The 15,792-nt window shown below is 29.9% G+C and overlaps 7 protein-coding genes and 1 non-coding gene across 8 annotated transcripts; 4 read left to right on the top strand and 4 right to left on the bottom strand.

Moving 5' to 3' along the window:
- Positions 1 to 378: 378 nt before the first annotated feature.
- IDI1 (isopentenyl-diphosphate delta-isomerase IDI1) lies at positions 379 to 1,227 on the top strand (the record flags this gene model as incomplete). The annotated part of the gene is made up of 1 exon (XM_046080721.1): positions 379 to 1,227. One exon carries the CDS (start codon positions 379 to 381, stop codon positions 1,225 to 1,227), a length of 849 nt encoding a protein of 282 aa, XP_045936234.1.
- A 125-nt stretch (positions 1,228 to 1,352) lies between these two features.
- Positions 1,353 to 2,603, bottom strand: MRM1 (Mrm1p; the record flags this gene model as incomplete). Its single annotated transcript, XM_046076990.1, has 1 exon — positions 1,353 to 2,603. The coding sequence occupies one exon, from the start codon at positions 2,601 to 2,603 to the stop codon at positions 1,353 to 1,355; it is 1,251 nt and encodes a 416-aa protein (XP_045936233.1).
- A 366-nt stretch (positions 2,604 to 2,969) lies between these two features.
- Positions 2,970 to 3,650, top strand: HIS3 (imidazoleglycerol-phosphate dehydratase HIS3; the record flags this gene model as incomplete). Its single annotated transcript, XM_046080722.1, has 1 exon — positions 2,970 to 3,650. The coding sequence occupies one exon, from the start codon at positions 2,970 to 2,972 to the stop codon at positions 3,648 to 3,650; it is 681 nt and encodes a 226-aa protein (XP_045936232.1).
- A 165-nt stretch (positions 3,651 to 3,815) lies between these two features.
- Positions 3,816 to 4,910, bottom strand: MRP51 (mitochondrial 37S ribosomal protein bS1m; the record flags this gene model as incomplete). The annotated part of the gene is made up of 1 exon (XM_046080723.1): positions 3,816 to 4,910. The coding sequence occupies one exon, from the start codon at positions 4,908 to 4,910 to the stop codon at positions 3,816 to 3,818; it is 1,095 nt and encodes a 364-aa protein (XP_045936231.1).
- Positions 4,911 to 6,193: 1,283 nt separating this feature from the next.
- Positions 6,194 to 7,921, bottom strand: SCDLUD_002122 (uncharacterized protein; the record flags this gene model as incomplete). The annotated part of the gene is made up of 1 exon (XM_046080724.1): positions 6,194 to 7,921. One exon carries the CDS (start codon positions 7,919 to 7,921, stop codon positions 6,194 to 6,196), a length of 1,728 nt encoding a protein of 575 aa, XP_045936230.1.
- Positions 7,922 to 9,973: 2,052 nt separating this feature from the next.
- Positions 9,974 to 11,875, top strand: SCDLUD_002121 (DEAD/DEAH box helicase; the record flags this gene model as incomplete). Its single annotated transcript, XM_046080725.1, has 1 exon — positions 9,974 to 11,875. One exon carries the CDS (start codon positions 9,974 to 9,976, stop codon positions 11,873 to 11,875), a length of 1,902 nt encoding a protein of 633 aa, XP_045936229.1.
- A 2,081-nt stretch (positions 11,876 to 13,956) lies between these two features.
- Positions 13,957 to 14,028, top strand: SCDLUD_002120. Its single transcript has one exon. It is a non-coding gene; the product is annotated as a tRNA-Cys (tRNA).
- Positions 14,029 to 14,176: 148 nt separating this feature from the next.
- On the bottom strand, positions 14,177 to 15,766 carry TFB2 (TFIIH/NER complex subunit TFB2; the record flags this gene model as incomplete). The annotated part of the gene is made up of 1 exon (XM_046080726.1): positions 14,177 to 15,766. The coding sequence occupies one exon, from the start codon at positions 15,764 to 15,766 to the stop codon at positions 14,177 to 14,179; it is 1,590 nt and encodes a 529-aa protein (XP_045936228.1).
- Between the last annotated feature and the right edge of the window lie 26 nt (positions 15,767 to 15,792).

Here is a 15,792-nt window from a genome sequence, read left to right as displayed (position 1 = left end):
AATTAGAATCAAAATTGAAATTGAAAAAGACAACAAAACTTTTTTTATTTTTCTTTTTTTACACGCAGAAAAATAAAAAAAAAAGCTTGCTGTTCTTTCCGAATTAATCAAAGTTTTCTTTTCTTTTCTTTTCTTTTTTTTATATTTAATAATAATAATAATAAAAAAAAAAAAAAAAAAACGCCCCAACAATAATACCCGGCCATACTGCTTTTATTTCTACATCCACAAATATTACAACATTTTCGAAAAGAAAAAAAAAAAAAAAATTCAATCTATTAATTCGCTTCAAATAATAATAGCCCTTTTTCGTTCCTTTCTTCCCGCTCAAATATAAACATCCAATCTTCACCAAGCAACCAATCAAAGGAAAAAGAAATGACTTCACCTTATGAAACACTCGTTCAATCATTGAAAGCCTCTGATATCTTATCAAAGTTTCCAGCAGTTATTCCTCTATCTAGTCGACCAAATACAGCCTCGAGCGAAGAAGAGGAAGAACAAGGCCAGAAAGGTACTACTACTCAAGATGTTTTCAAAGGTCATGACGAAGAACAAATTAGACTAATGAATGAAAATTGTATTGTCTTAGATTATGACGACAATGCTATCGGTGCCGGGACCAAAAAATTATGTCATTTAATGACCAATATCGATCAGGGTTTGTTACATAGAGCATTTTCCGTTTTCATCTTTAATAATGAGGGGAAATTATTGCTACAACAACGTGCCTCTGAAAAGATTACATTCCCAGATTTATGGACAAATACCTGCTGCTCACATCCATTATGTGTAGATGATGAATTAGGTTTCAATTCAAGTTTGGCTAAAAAAGTAGATGGTGCCAAAGTCGCTGCCATCAGAAAGTTAGAACATGAATTGGGCATTCCATCTCACCAAACCGTTTCTAATGGTAAATTCCATTTTTTGAATAGAATCCATTACATGGCCCCAAGTAATGGTCCATGGGGAGAACACGAAATTGACTACATTTTATTTTATAAAATTAATGAAAATCATGACTTGGATATAATACCCAATCTAAATGAAGTTAGGGATTACAAATACGTCTCGAAAAAAGAATTGCAAGACATGTTTGCTGACCCATCTTTGAAGTTTACACCATGGTTCAAATTAATTTGTGAAAGTTTGTTATATAAATGGTGGGATCAATTAGATGACCTAAGTGAGGTTGAAAATGACCCAGAAATTTGTAGAATGTTATGATAACGTTCAGTTATTTATTACCTATTTAAAAAAAAAAGCAAAATAAAAGATATTTACATATTTTTAAGTTCGTTTTATATAATCTGTTTTATTTCAAAGAAAAAAGAACAAAAAAAAAACACCCACTATTTACATAAATTATTTAGTAATAAAGCAGTAGCAACACTGACATTTAAAGAATCTATAACGTCATTGCGCTTACTAATAGTATTATTAAACGGAATAGTAATGAAAAAGTCGCTTAATTTTTTTAATTGCGTCCTAATGCCGTCGCCTTCATTACCAACGACCAATAATACAGGTAATTTCAATTTATTTATCTCTTCTGCATCATCAACAAATTTATTTCTAGTAAATTTGTTAGCATTTTCTAAAAGATCCCCACTAACAATAACCCAGCCATTTTGTTGTGAACTACTTAAAAACTTTAACGGTTTTGATGTCGTGAAAATCGGTAATAATTCAGTTGCACCACTACTAACTTTGCGTACTATCCCGTTAGAAACAGAACAACAATTTTTATGACTAACGACAACAAAATCACAACCCAAGTAATAGGCAGATCTCAATATGGCGCCCATATTGTGAGGATCTTGAATTTCATCCAAGTATAAACCGACCGGATGGTCTTTCGCACCATTTATCAAGACATTTTGCAACACCTTTGTCACATTATAGTCGTTCCTGTTTTCCTCGTTGGTCTCATAGTAAGAAAATGGTAACCCAGTACTAGCGCATACAGTAACATCTTCTCCTAATGACTCAGCAACTTTGGGTAAAGTGTCAATTTCTTTAGCAATATATTTCTTGCATTCTAAAACAATATTATTATGTACACTTTTCTTTAATTTTCCACTTCCAAAACCCGTTGCAGCAATATTATTACATAGTTTATCCAATTCCGTTTTATCTTCCACCAATGTTGTTGGTATTCCTTTATCATTGCAAAGTTTTACAAATTCTGGGGATAATTCTTTATAATATAATAACCTTTTATTCTCTAATGCAGGTCTACATAATAAAGCTGCTCTAACTGCATTTGTTCCATATATATAATCAAAAAATGGATTAACATCTTTTTCAGCACGTTTAATTAGAGTATCGCTCTTTTTTGAACTTGTTTTTCTGAAATTGTATTGATTAAATTTTGTCCTTTGTTCAGTTAATACTTCCAACTTTTTAGCTTTTTCTTTTGCATGTTGGTGTGCATGCTTTCTTTTGAAATATACTTCTTTACTTTCGCCTGTTCTTTCCCATGCTTTTATTCTTTGATTTCTAGGCAATAGTTTTTCGATATTTATACCCTTTGAGATCGGTGTTGACGATGATCTCTTAGATCCAATGGCATATTTCAAATTTAGGGTGGATCTAAACATGACAGAGGTAATGTATGATATATATATATGAAATACTGATTTTCTTGATTTAGCGATTGTTTTGAACGTGAAAAAAATTTTTTTTTTTTTTTTTTTTTGAAATGATTTGTTAGATGCTTGTATATAATAACTTTTTTTTTTAAAAAAATTTTTTTGTTAAATCCTTGCGGAATTTGTCTTATCAGAAGAGAGAAAGAAAAAAAAAAAAAATATATCAAAGAAAAAAAATTTTTTTTTTTTTTACTAAAGTGTATTGATTTACTTGTAATTCAAAGCCTTAAACTAATAATCAATACTTATCACGACTCGCAGTTATTATCTGAAACCTAAAGCGAAAAAAATCATCAAAAAAAAAAATATTAAAAAATGTCTAAATCCGCATATATTCAACGTAACACAAATGAAACGAAAATCCAAATTGCTATTAATTTAACAGGTGGCCCATTGGAGGTAAAATCACTATTTACTGAATTACCCACCGCTACCACTACCAAAAGCACTGAAGCAGCAGTTGCCTCACAATCAACTTCGGCTCAAGTTATAAGTATTCAAACGGGTATTGGCTTCCTAGATCATATGATCCATGCCTTGGCCAAACATAGTGGATGGTCTCTAATAGTTGAATGTATCGGTGATTTACATATAGATGACCATCATACAACAGAAGATTGTGGTATTGCTTTAGGCACTGCATTAAAAGAAGCAATGGGTTCGATTAGAGGTGTTAAAAGATTTGGTACTGGATTTGCCCCATTAGATGAAAGCTTAAGTAGAGCAGTTGTCGATTTAAGTAATAGACCATATTGTTTTACTGATATGAAATTTAAAAGAGAGAAAATTGGTGATCTAAGTACCGAAATGATCCCACATTTTTTGATGAGTTTTGCTGAGGCTGCAAGAATTACCATGCATGTTGACGTTTTAAGAGGTGAAAATGATCATCATAAAGCTGAAAGTGCTTTCAAAGCACTAGCTGTAGCATTAAGAGAGGCTATGGCTAGTAACGGTACAAATGATGTTCCTTCGACCAAAGGTGTTTTAATGTAACACATGTAATATATATATTTATTTATTTCCTTTTTTTTTTTTTTTTTTTTTTGTAATTATAATATATTAAAAGAAGTTAATAAATGTTTATTTTTATATACATGTTTTTAGTTAATTTCTGAGGTTTTTTTCCTCTTTTTTTTGTTTTATTTTTAAATTATATTTTTAATTTTTCATATTATTATTCTTGAGCAAGTTCAATAATTCATTAGCAAATTCTTTTGCTTCAGATTCATTTACAGAAGCGGGCTGAGGTGGCCTATTTTTTCTTCTTCTTTGATTGGCCATGCTTCCCATATTATTGGATGTTTTATATCTATTTGATTCAGAAATACCCTTTATAGGTTTGACTGTAATGGAAACAGACCCATTTTCTTGAATGACGGCAGATTCAACTCTAAAAGGCCATCTTAATTTTCTGGCATTACCAGCCCCTATGTTTCTTTCAATTTGAGTAACATTCTTTAAAGCATCATTGCTATTGTTGGTGGTATTGGCAACAAATCCACCAACAGCAACTAACCTCCTGTCTAGCCTATCGGCGTTTAAAAATCTACCTGGTACAATTTCTTTATTCAAAATACCATCTGGTGTTGTCTTTAACCTATTCTTTAAATTGTAGCTTAAACCACCAGAACCAATGATCTTACTACCTAAAGTACTTGGTCGGTTCTTATTTTTTTCAGTATAAATCTTGTGCAAGTATAATTCAATTGAATCGATAGGAACATCTTTGTTTTCTTTAACAAAAGTATGAAAAACCCATTCAGTGTAACTCTTTCTTAAAGACGTCCAATCTTGATTTTGTTTATAAAAGTCATTTATATTTTTTCCAAAAGCATGTTTGTTTTCGGTAGTATATGGCTTTATAGTTTCATCTGGAGTGCTTAACTTAGATTTAATATACTCAAAATATGGATTATTGCCAATATCTTTTAAAAATCCAGAATAATCAGGAGATAAATTCATTTCTTGAAACCGTAATCTGTTCCAATTATAGCCACCACTATTTGGTTCAAAAGTAGCTAGTCTTTCTAAAGTATCAAGTTCACTAACAACAATATATCTAGTTTTGAATTTGCCATTTGGAATAGTGGATTTTAACCCCCATTCTTGAAATTCATCCCTAGCATGTGGTTTAGTCTCAATAATTTGATGAAACGGATGATATTTTGGTAATGCTGAAGTTAGTGGCTTGTTAGATCGATATAACTGAGAAAGACGGGATCCCCTTAATAATGAAGCTAAACTCTTGCTCATGGTTCTTATTTTGGTTTATATTTTTGATATTGTTTGGTACTTAAGTTTGTTTAACTTGACTAAGTAGTGAAAACGTACTTATTAACTTAAGCGGAACTAAATATATGTTTAAAAAAAAAAAAAAAAAAAAAATCTTTGAAAGAAAAAGTTTAAAGAAAAAAAAAAAAATTTTATTTGTTTTTTTTTTTTCTTTTGTTGTGTTCTTTGATATTATTAATATATATCTTTATTATGTAGTTTGCACTATGTACGACAGGCACATGTTTTGACATTGTTTTATTTATTTTTATTTATTCAGAAATCAAATAATTTATATTAAAAATCTAATTTTGCATTACTAAAAATAAACAATAAAAATATATTAACAAGAAAGTATTATTTTGACTCCGGGTAATATCCAGGAATACGAATTGTTCCAATAATTTTCCTAAAAAAAAAACTTTTTTTTTTTTTTTTTTTTTTTTGGCTATAAATATTTTTCACAAATTCTTTACACATAAAGACACAGATACTTGCCTTGTACCAAATAACAATAATATTAACTTGTTTCTATTTATCGTTACTTAAACTACCAATAGTTTAAATAAAAACATAGCAATTGTGTCTTTCCCTTCCCATCTATTTCATTACATACATATTTTTAATAAATTTATCTTCACTTTTTTTTTTTTTTTTTTTTTTCCTTTATTATGATTACTTTGTCTACGTTGGATTTTTAATAGTAAAAAAAAAAAAAAGAAAGGAAAAATAGAGCAAGATATATATATATAATTATAGTACTAATCATCTCAATAATGAATCAACCTAGTAAAAGACCAAGGTCTTTAAATAATAATAACAACTGCGATGTGATGGACACTGAAAATGGGAACAATAAAGAAATAAGGAAAAAAATAAAAAACACTCCTTTTAAAAGTGAAACAAATCTACGTGATCAGTTGTTAATTATTGATGAATATATTTTGAAATCGCGAATTATAAACCAAACACGCTATTATAAAACTGGATAAAGGCTTAAAAACCATGTAAATTAAGAGAACTACCAACTACAGTAAATGGTTGTGTACATAATAAGACTCAAATTATAAATATGCCCAAGTTTTGAATTAGGATTATAAGTTTTAAATCCAATTTAATACTTTAATTTGTGGGATAAAGAAAATAAATTCATTAAGTAACTAATTGTCCTAATTATAGCAATAATATAGCAATAGTATTCAATATAATAACAACAAGCTCAATATATAAATAATAAGGGAATATAAAATTCAATGAAAAAAAAATTAAACATATGTTCTTGTATTATCTGCTTGTATTATTTTTTTATTATTTTTCGACAAGTTAACATCGGCATCATTAATAATAAGAGCGTATACGTCTCTGTCACCATCTACATCGATTTTATCTGCTTTAATATAAAATGTCCAATTTTTAGTGGCGATTTTATGTCCAAAATAAAGAACAATGCCAACAGCCACTGCCAAATAATTTGAAGAGAGATTAACAAAACTGGCTTTACCGTCATTGTTAAGGGGGAACAACGACACCCAAAAACCAAGAACCAAAATCAGTACGTTAATGATAATTGCAATATACGAGCCAAGCACACCAGTAGGGGATTTATACCCTAGTTCTTCCAATGACTTACATTGTGCCTTCATTGCAGTTCTAAACCTAATATGTGCGATACATATCATGGCCCAATTGAAAATTGTAGATAATCCACTTATGCTTAGTAAAAATATAAAAACCTTTTCTTGATCATTATACTCAGCAATAAAAGATAACAAACCAATAAGTGCAGATACAACCATACAACGTACTGGTATACCATTTGAATCCAATTTTTTAAAAAACTTTGGTGCAAATCCTTGCTGACTCAAAGAATTTAATGTCCTTGAAGATGAATACATTGCACTATTGGCAACACTCAAAACTGCAATTAGAATTACTGCATTAATAATGTGGGGTACTATTTTAATACCGTTACTTGCAATAGCAATAACATAGGGGGAAGCATGTATGGCATTTTTGGAATTGGAACCTAGTAATTCTGGGGAAGTATATGGTACTAAAAATCCAATCACCGTGATGGACAATAGGAACAATAAAACCATCCTGATGATAACTTGATATCCAGCATTCTTGATACTTTTAACTAGATTTTTCTTACTTTGTTCGGCACAGCTCAAGGCAACAAATTCGACACCACCACAAGCAAAACAACTATTAACTAATGTTGATGCAATGCTTTTGAAAATATTGTTATTAGTGTTAAAAGAACCAGGTGATTTCCAAAATCTGCTACAATCCTGAAGATAATCACTCTTATTGGCACCAACAACTCCACTGATAATTAAACCACCTAAAATTATAAATCCAGTAACCATTAAAATCTTAGAAAGATTAAACCAAAACTCCGCCTCGGCAAAACCTCTGGCACCGAAGAAACTAATTGCTAAAATTAGAGAATAAAAAATTGCAACAAAGATACTTGGTGATATATTGTTATTCCAATATTTAATAGTCATAGAGGCAGTAACCAATTCTAAGGGCAAAATAATTTCCCAATTAATACAAAATAGCCAAGATATTGTAAACCCAACACTTGGATGAATAAATTTCTTACCATATGAATTAAACCCACCAGGTAGTCTGGGGAAAGCAACCACCAACTCGGCACTAGCAAAAAAGCAAAGAATAATCATAATTGAAATTAATCCATAACCCAATAGGGTACCACCGATACCTGCAATCCTAATAGAATGTCCCAAACCGACCAACAATCCAGTACCAAGACCTGTGGCCATTGATATCATTTTTGTATGTCGAGATTTGATAGTTTCTTTCATTTTGTTGTACTCTTCATTTTTATAGGGACTGAGATTTTCTTGGATGGATAAATTTTCTTCAATTAAAAAGTCAGATGTTGTAGCTTTAGATGAAATAACAAATGGACTTTTAGTTAAGCCATAAGTTTTAGATTCTTCGCTGTATTCCATTGATGACATTTGTGTTATTTTTTGTTTTTATATAAATGTGTGTATAGATATCTATATATATACCTGTTTTTATGTGTTTTGTCACTTAAATGGCTCAAGTATACTTATATATTGAAAAGAAGACTTCTTTTATTACTTAATATATATATATATATATTATTCTATATTATATCAAATAATTAAAAAATGAAGCTGAATATATATAATTAGTTTTAGCTTAAAGAAAAGTATATGATCAGAAAATTTTTTAAATCTTAATAGATTCTTTTTGCTAATTTCAACTTTTAACATAAGCATTTTTTTTTTTTTTTGCTTTTTTTGTAACTTTTTTATTTTTATTTTTATTTTTAGCAAACACTGACACGACACCATACATTTTTTGCGGAGTAATGCTTTTTTTTTTTGCCAATTTTTTATAACTTTTATTTTTTAAAAAAAAAACTATATATTTATAATAAATAAGCATTATTGTCAATAAGTCAATGAACATTTAATACTTAATTTTAAAATCTTTTGAGCCTTTACATATCCTCTCGTACAAAAGACAACGCAATCCTTATATACGTATTTTATTCATTTTATTAATTAAGTTCACAGATATATATATAATACAGTTTTATTATTTAAAAAGTATTAAATGGCTAGTGGAAAAGTTGTCATTAATAAACAGTTCAAGCCAAGATTTCCCCAAACTACTGAATTTGACAAAAGGAAAAAAAAATCCTAAAAAATCATAAACAAAACTTGTCTGTTGTCTCACTTATATACAATTTTAGTTTTATATGTGGAATCAACCCCAGATAACTACTAAAAGTTCTTTTTCAATATAATATATGAAATCGGTTGGAGAATATATTTTTAAAGCATCTAGCTGATTTTTTCAAGTCTCAGGGTTACTAATATTGACTCTTATTTCCAACAGAATGCCAAGTTCTTAATTTATTCAAACAAGCTTGATAAATTTTGAAATAAAATTAGAATATTAAAAGTAAAAGTAATTTTAAGTACTTGTTATTTTTAATTCCTTACTCGTTAACTTAATATTTGCTCATTGCAATAATTCATTTTGACATTAAATATTTAAATTTAATTAATATACGGTTAAATTTGAACTAATGTTTCCTTTCACTCCATTCTTCTTCTCTTCCTTCAGCATTAGTGAAGAGTTCTAAACAATTAAAACAGAGTGGTTAGATGATAGGAAAAACAATGAAAAGCATGAAATTATAACATTTTTACTAACTGTTAGCCATTTAAATAGATTTAAGTTTTGAAGAAAATCCTCCATTAATTTTGTGACAAAAAAAGAAAAAAAAAAAAAGAAAAAAAAAAACAAATTTCGAAAATAAAGCTGCAACTTCAATGTCATTATTGGAAACCATCATCATTTGAAATCAAAATCATTCGGACTAGTTTTTGTGAGGCTTCACGGCAAGTAATGAAGTTACCATATTTCCAAGATTCAAAAGTAAGAAAAACAAGCATATTGTCTTTCGTTTAAAATGATGTTTGTAAGTTGATTTTAAACTTTTTTTTTTTTTTTTTTTTTTTGAAAACGGAACCAAATAAATCACACTTTTCCACGTATATTTCTTAATATTAAGTCTTCGTATAAATGAGTACTGCAGCATATTATTAACGCAATTCTTTACATTCCCTCCCTTTCACCCTTTAATCACGTAGAGAAATAAAAAGATGAGTGAAGGAGGCGTGATCAGTTTGATCTAAAAATTTTTTTCATTGAACATTTCTTTTTTTTTTTTCCTTGTTTTAATACAAAATTTTTTTCTTTTTATCCCTCTCCTATCTTCCTTTCTACCTTATTTATGAGCTTTTAAGTTCTGGTTTCTGCTCTCAAATGTTATTTATTAACACATACATACTTTTCACTTCTACTCTAGACTTTTAATTTCCAGTTCTGCTTTTCATTCTCACACTCCTCTCACTTTTAACAATTATAAACAAAAAATTAGTTAAAAAAAAAAAGCTTCAAACAAAGCATTAATAAGTGGCACAAGAAACACAGAGATAAAAAAAAAATATATATATATATACTAAAATATGTCTAAATACGTTCCTCCTTCAAAAAGAAATGATTCTGATGCTCAATCCACGCAGAACTCTGGCTACAACGGTGGCAGAGGTGGTTATAACGGTGGTAGAGGTGGCTACAACAGTGGCAGAGGTGGTTACAACGGTGGTAGAGGTGGCTACAACAGTGGCAGAGGTGGCTACAGTAGTGGCAGAGGTGGTTACAACAACGGCTACAACAACGGTGGTAGAGGTGGTTATGGTTATAGAAACAACTCCGATAACACATACTTTAATCCAAGATTTCAAACCCAGAATAGAGAATATGGTAGATGGTCTCACGGTGAACATATTCCAGCGGAAAAAAACCCAGCTATTGAAGCCAAATTGTTTGGTACTGCTGAAGAACCAGTTGGTCAAACCTCTGGTATTAATTTTGACAACTATGATGACATCCCAACTGAAGCCACTGGTAATGATGTTCCAGATGAAATCACTGAATTTACTTCTCCCCCATTAAATGAATTGTTACTAGAAAATATTCGTTTGGCACATTTCACTAGACCAACTCCTGTACAAAAATATTCCATCCCAATTGTTGCTGCTGGTAGAGATTTAATGGCTTGTGCCCAAACTGGTTCCGGTAAGACTGGTGGGTTTTTGTTCCCAATTTTAAGTGAGTGTTTTGATAAGGGTCCTGCTCCTACTCCAAAAGCTGATGACGGTCCATACTCTGGTCCAAAGGTCACTTACCCAACAGGTTTAATTTTGGCTCCAACAAGAGAATTGGCCACCCAAATCTATGATGAAGCTAGAAAGTTTTGTTATAGATCTTGGGTCAAACCATGTGTTGTTTATGGTGGTGCTAACATCGAAACTCAAATCAGAAACATCAATCAAGGTTGTGGTTTATTAGTTGCTACTCCAGGTCGTTTAATTGATATGATTGAACGTGGGAGTATTAATTTAGCTAACATCAAGTATTTGGTTTTGGATGAGGCAGATAGAATGCTAGACATGGGTTTCGAACCTCAAATCAGAAACATTGTTGAAAACTCTGACATGCCAGGATGCGAAAACCGTCAAACTTTAATGTTTTCTGCTACTTTCCCAGAAGATATCCAACAGTTGGCTCATGATTTCTTAAAAGATTATATTTTCTGTACCATTGGTAGAGTTGGTTCTACCTCTGAAAATATTACCCAAAAAATATTGTACGTTGAAGAACATGACAAACAAAATGCTTTAGTTGAATTACTAGATGCCGAGGGGCCTCAATTGACTTTAGTTTTTGTTCAAACTAAAAGATTAGCTGATATGCTAACTGACTTTTTAATCATTAGTGGTTACAAAGCAACTGCAATTCACGGTGACCGTACTCAACGTGAACGTGAACGTGCCTTGAGTGCTTTTAAAAATGGGGCTGCCAATATTTTGGTTGCCACTGCCGTTGCTGCCAGAGGTTTAGATATTCCTAATGTCAAGCATGTTATTAACTATGATTTACCTGCTGATGTTGACGATTATGTTCATCGTATTGGTAGAACTGGTCGTGCTGGTAACACTGGTAATGCTACCTCTTTCTTTAACGGTGAGAACAAGAAGCTTGCTGGGGATATGGTTGATTTGTTGGAAGAAGCTAAACAAGATGTTCCAGCCTTTTTGATCTCCATGTCAAGACAAAGTGGTAGTAAAAGAGGGGGATTCCGTGGCAATAATACCAGGGATTTCCGTAACAATTCTAACTATTCTAGAGGTGGCTTTTCCAGAAACAATAACTCTAGAGGTAACAGCGGCTACGGTAGTAATAATTATGCTAACAATGGTGGCTGGGGCTCATCTTCTGGTTCCTTTGGTGGTAACAGTAACTGGGGCTCCTCCGAGTCTAATTGGTCTGCTCCTAGCTCCAACAATAACAAATCTTGGTGGTGATTTTTTTATTATTTTCGGGGCATAATAATTTTTTTTTTTTTATAAATCACTGTTTTTGAGATTTGTTTTTCTTTTTGTGCTCTGAATATGTTTTTATGTTTGTTTTCTGTGATATTTTTATTATTATTTTTATTATTATTATTATTATTTCAATGATATACTATTACGTGTTATAAATATATTTGAATATATATATATGAAAGGTGGTTTACTATGCTAGTGGTTTTTGAGATATCATTTCCCCAAGTTTTGAGAATGAAAAGCTATAGCATATATTTGGTTTGAGATGTTGTTAGTTTTTTATTTTTTATTTTATTTTATTTTTATTACATTCCACTACCATCTCTGTTTTCCATTGATGATGTTGTTACCTTGGTTCAATTTCATAAATATTCCCTAGAAAGTTTGAATGATAGATTTGTTCAATTATCTATTTATTTTTTCATCTTTATTATTATTTTCACTTTTATGTTTTTGATCAAGGGTTGCCTTTCCGTATGTGGTTTTAGTTTAGCTTTACATATGCATGGTACAATTTTTAAAAAGGAAAAAGAAAGAAGAAATGGTTAAATGTTTGGGTATTGTTTTTGTTAAAAGAGAAGAGAAAATTATTAAGTAGAAAAAGAAAAAAAGAAAAGGAAAAAAAGAAAAAGGAAAAGGAAAAAGAAAAAAGAAAAAGAAAAAAGAAGGAGAAGGAAAAATAAAAGGTGTTAGGTTATATATAACCTTTGTATTTCTCGTGAGAAGATTGAATGTTATTTGCATTTAAGGCATGTTTTTTTTTTTCCCTATTGTTTCTTCTATGGTTATACTTTTTTTTTTTTTTATTGCATTTTATTTACTCGTTTGTTATCTTCATTCGACAATATTGATTAATGAAGTCGAATTCCGAGAAGGTAAGAAATATCATAAGTGAAAATATTTGGAAGAAGAGAAAAAAAAAAAAAAGAGGAAGAATATTGAATATTCTTTTAGAAGAGACACAACCAAGTTTTATCACATTTTTGTTCTAAAAACAATTGTGGCTAATTATATTTTTATTTTTTTGAATTTTATTGATGTCTCTCTGTAGATTAGTTTTTTTTTTCTTTTTTTTTTCAAGTTTTTTTTTTCAAATTTTTTTTCCAAGTTTTTTTTTTTAAATGATTTTGTTTTTCTAGGTCAAACAATTATCTATGGCATTAACTTTTTTTTCATATTAAATTACAATTTATGTTGTTTTTGTTTATACATTAAGGTATTATGTTTTGTTTTTAAATTTATTTTTCAATTTTGGAACTGATGTATCTTTCACATATTTCTATGGGTTATGGCGTATTTATAGCTTTTTTTTTTTTTTTTTTTTTTCCCGACTCCATATGTATTATATGGCTCATTTGGAAATCTGATTTGCTCATTTTAATTTATTTTTATATATCTTTTTTTTGTTCACTCCCTTCTTCCATTATATATATATGTACAACTATATATGTATAATAACATGTATATTAGTCTATCATTTCAACTATCAAAAATTTTTAAGAATGTATTTTCCCTTAGAGTAACTTCTCATAGTATTTTGTATATTGAAGTAATATTTTTAAACAAGTGATACAATATGCAAAATGTTAGGAAATAAAACAGAATGATAATTGTCCTTCCGTTATATGGTGTTACATACTAGAATATCATAGAAAACTAAATAAAAAAAAAAAAAAAAAAGAACAAGAAAATGATTAGGACTGAAGCATTTCATGGGCTGCTTGAGCGTATAGATGCATAATAAGATATAAATTAATTGTGAGTGTAACCCAATATTACTTGTATTAACTATCGAATTAATTTGGTAATTAATATTTTGTTCCATTCCGATCTTTGTATATAATAAATATTAATTAAAACTATAAATAAATCATGAATAATATTTTTTCTGGATATTCTTCCTTTTTATACTTTTGTTAATTGTTTAAAATCTTATTACTATTTCTTTATACCATTGTTGCTTCTGATTATCCGTCGCAGTAATGTATTACTGATTATGCCTACTAATCATAATGACTGTATAATATGTATATCAATATTGAAACACACAAATGTGTACTGCTCGTATGGCGCAGTGGTAGCGCAGCAGATTGCAAATCTGTTGGTCCTTAGTTCAAATCTGAGTGCGAGCTTTACAGTGTAAAACTGTTCAATTTTTTTTTTTTTTGTTTGGCACCTATGAAATTTAAAAAAAAATATATATATAAAAATATATAAAAGTAACACGGATAATAAAGTTTGGTGGTTATATAATATAACAGTGTATTTAATAGAAACAGTTTATATAGAATCTTTTCTACTCAATAGTCTTTTGGCATATTCAACAACTTGAGAATTGCCCTCATTCTCTATAAAAAAGACTTTCTTCCTATCACTTTTCCAGATTAAAACTCCTATATCGTTCGCATAAGTGACCAGCTGTTGATATTCTTCAGTAGTATCAAAAGTGGAATATAAATAACCGTCATAATTAGTTATTCTATCCAATTCCAATTGCCATAATTTTATTTGATCTACTACCGTTGGAGGTAAAATTTCTAACGTTTCGTTACAATTTGCATCTAGCGCAAGTTTTTTTTCCAAATTGTTTTCTGCTAAACGAACCATTTGGGGATGTGCATGTGTTTCCAAATAAGCAATAATTTGTTCGGCGGTAATACCATTTCTCAAGGCTCTTCTAATAGACTCTCTAGTAACCTGTCCTGCAACCATATTAGCAAATCTTGTTTTCAAGTGCACAAATAACCCTAAAATAGCAATTTGTAAAGGTGAATTAGAATACGAGTACAATTTGAAATTAGTTTCTATAATCAATGCGCCCTCAACAATAGAGCCATTGCCATCCACTTCCTCACCATTATTATTTTCTGCATCGGCATCTTCCTTGTCTAGGTTATTGGTGGCATCCGCATCAGTATTTGCAGTATTATTTTTATTATACGCAGTATCGTTATAATTGATGTAATTTGCAGCTTTTTTTAGAACGCTATTCATTGCCATTGAGGCAGATCTAATCGTCATACTATCACTAGTTAAAATTATAGCTAATCTTGTTGGGTAAAACTTTAGCGAATTAAATGTGGTTTGATAAATTAGTCCATAGTCAGTCATATCTTTTAATAATTTTTTCTGTGTTTCTGTTAAACCTTTAACGCTATAACTTTGTCCCAATTCCAAAGAGCCCAACATGAAAATAAAATTTAAAACTTCTACCGGGTCCATCTGAATACTCTCGGCCATTTTCAAGTACTGTAGTAATAAAGACCAAATTTGAACATTGATTTCTTGTAATAAAAATTGGAAACCTTCATTAGTGATTTTTAGTTCATAATCACTTTCTTCTTCCAACATTAATCCACTATGCAATAATAAGCTCAAAACTGTTTCGCTAGGAGATTTCATTCCAGGAGTACCAACCATAAAATGCAAAATTGTTTCCCATTTGTCAGCTGCATATTTATCCAAACTTTCAGTTGTTATAGTACCATCATCATCCACAGGAATCCCGAAGGAATCATGTACTTCACCCCCAGTTAATGAATTTCTAAAACTATTTTTAAAAATTGGATTCAAATTGACTTGAACAGGATTTTTAGAAATTTCTTTTAATATATGCAAGGAACTCATTGTTTTTATAGCCTCATCAAATTCAAATTGACCTTGTTCTTTAACCCATTTATTTAGATCCCGAAGCAATACGTCTTCGTGATTAAACACCATTGACATAATTAAAAATTTTGCGAGTTGAGGTAGAATTCTATATATTGCCAAACATGCTGCCGGTGATTCGTATAATCTTGATTGAACATTTTGCGATAAGCCTTCTAAATACTCTAAGACTGTTGCTTTAAATAAATTGTTGGTGGACATATTTAATTAGTAAAGTATTAGTTGGA

This window comes from Saccharomycodes ludwigii, chromosome II (assembly GCF_020623625.1).
Source record: "Saccharomycodes ludwigii strain NBRC 1722 chromosome II, whole genome shotgun sequence".
NCBI lineage: Eukaryota > Fungi > Ascomycota > Saccharomycetes > Saccharomycodales > Saccharomycodaceae > Saccharomycodes > Saccharomycodes ludwigii.
Note: the sequence above shows the minus strand (reverse complement) of the source record. Positions and strands in the feature narration are given on the sequence as shown.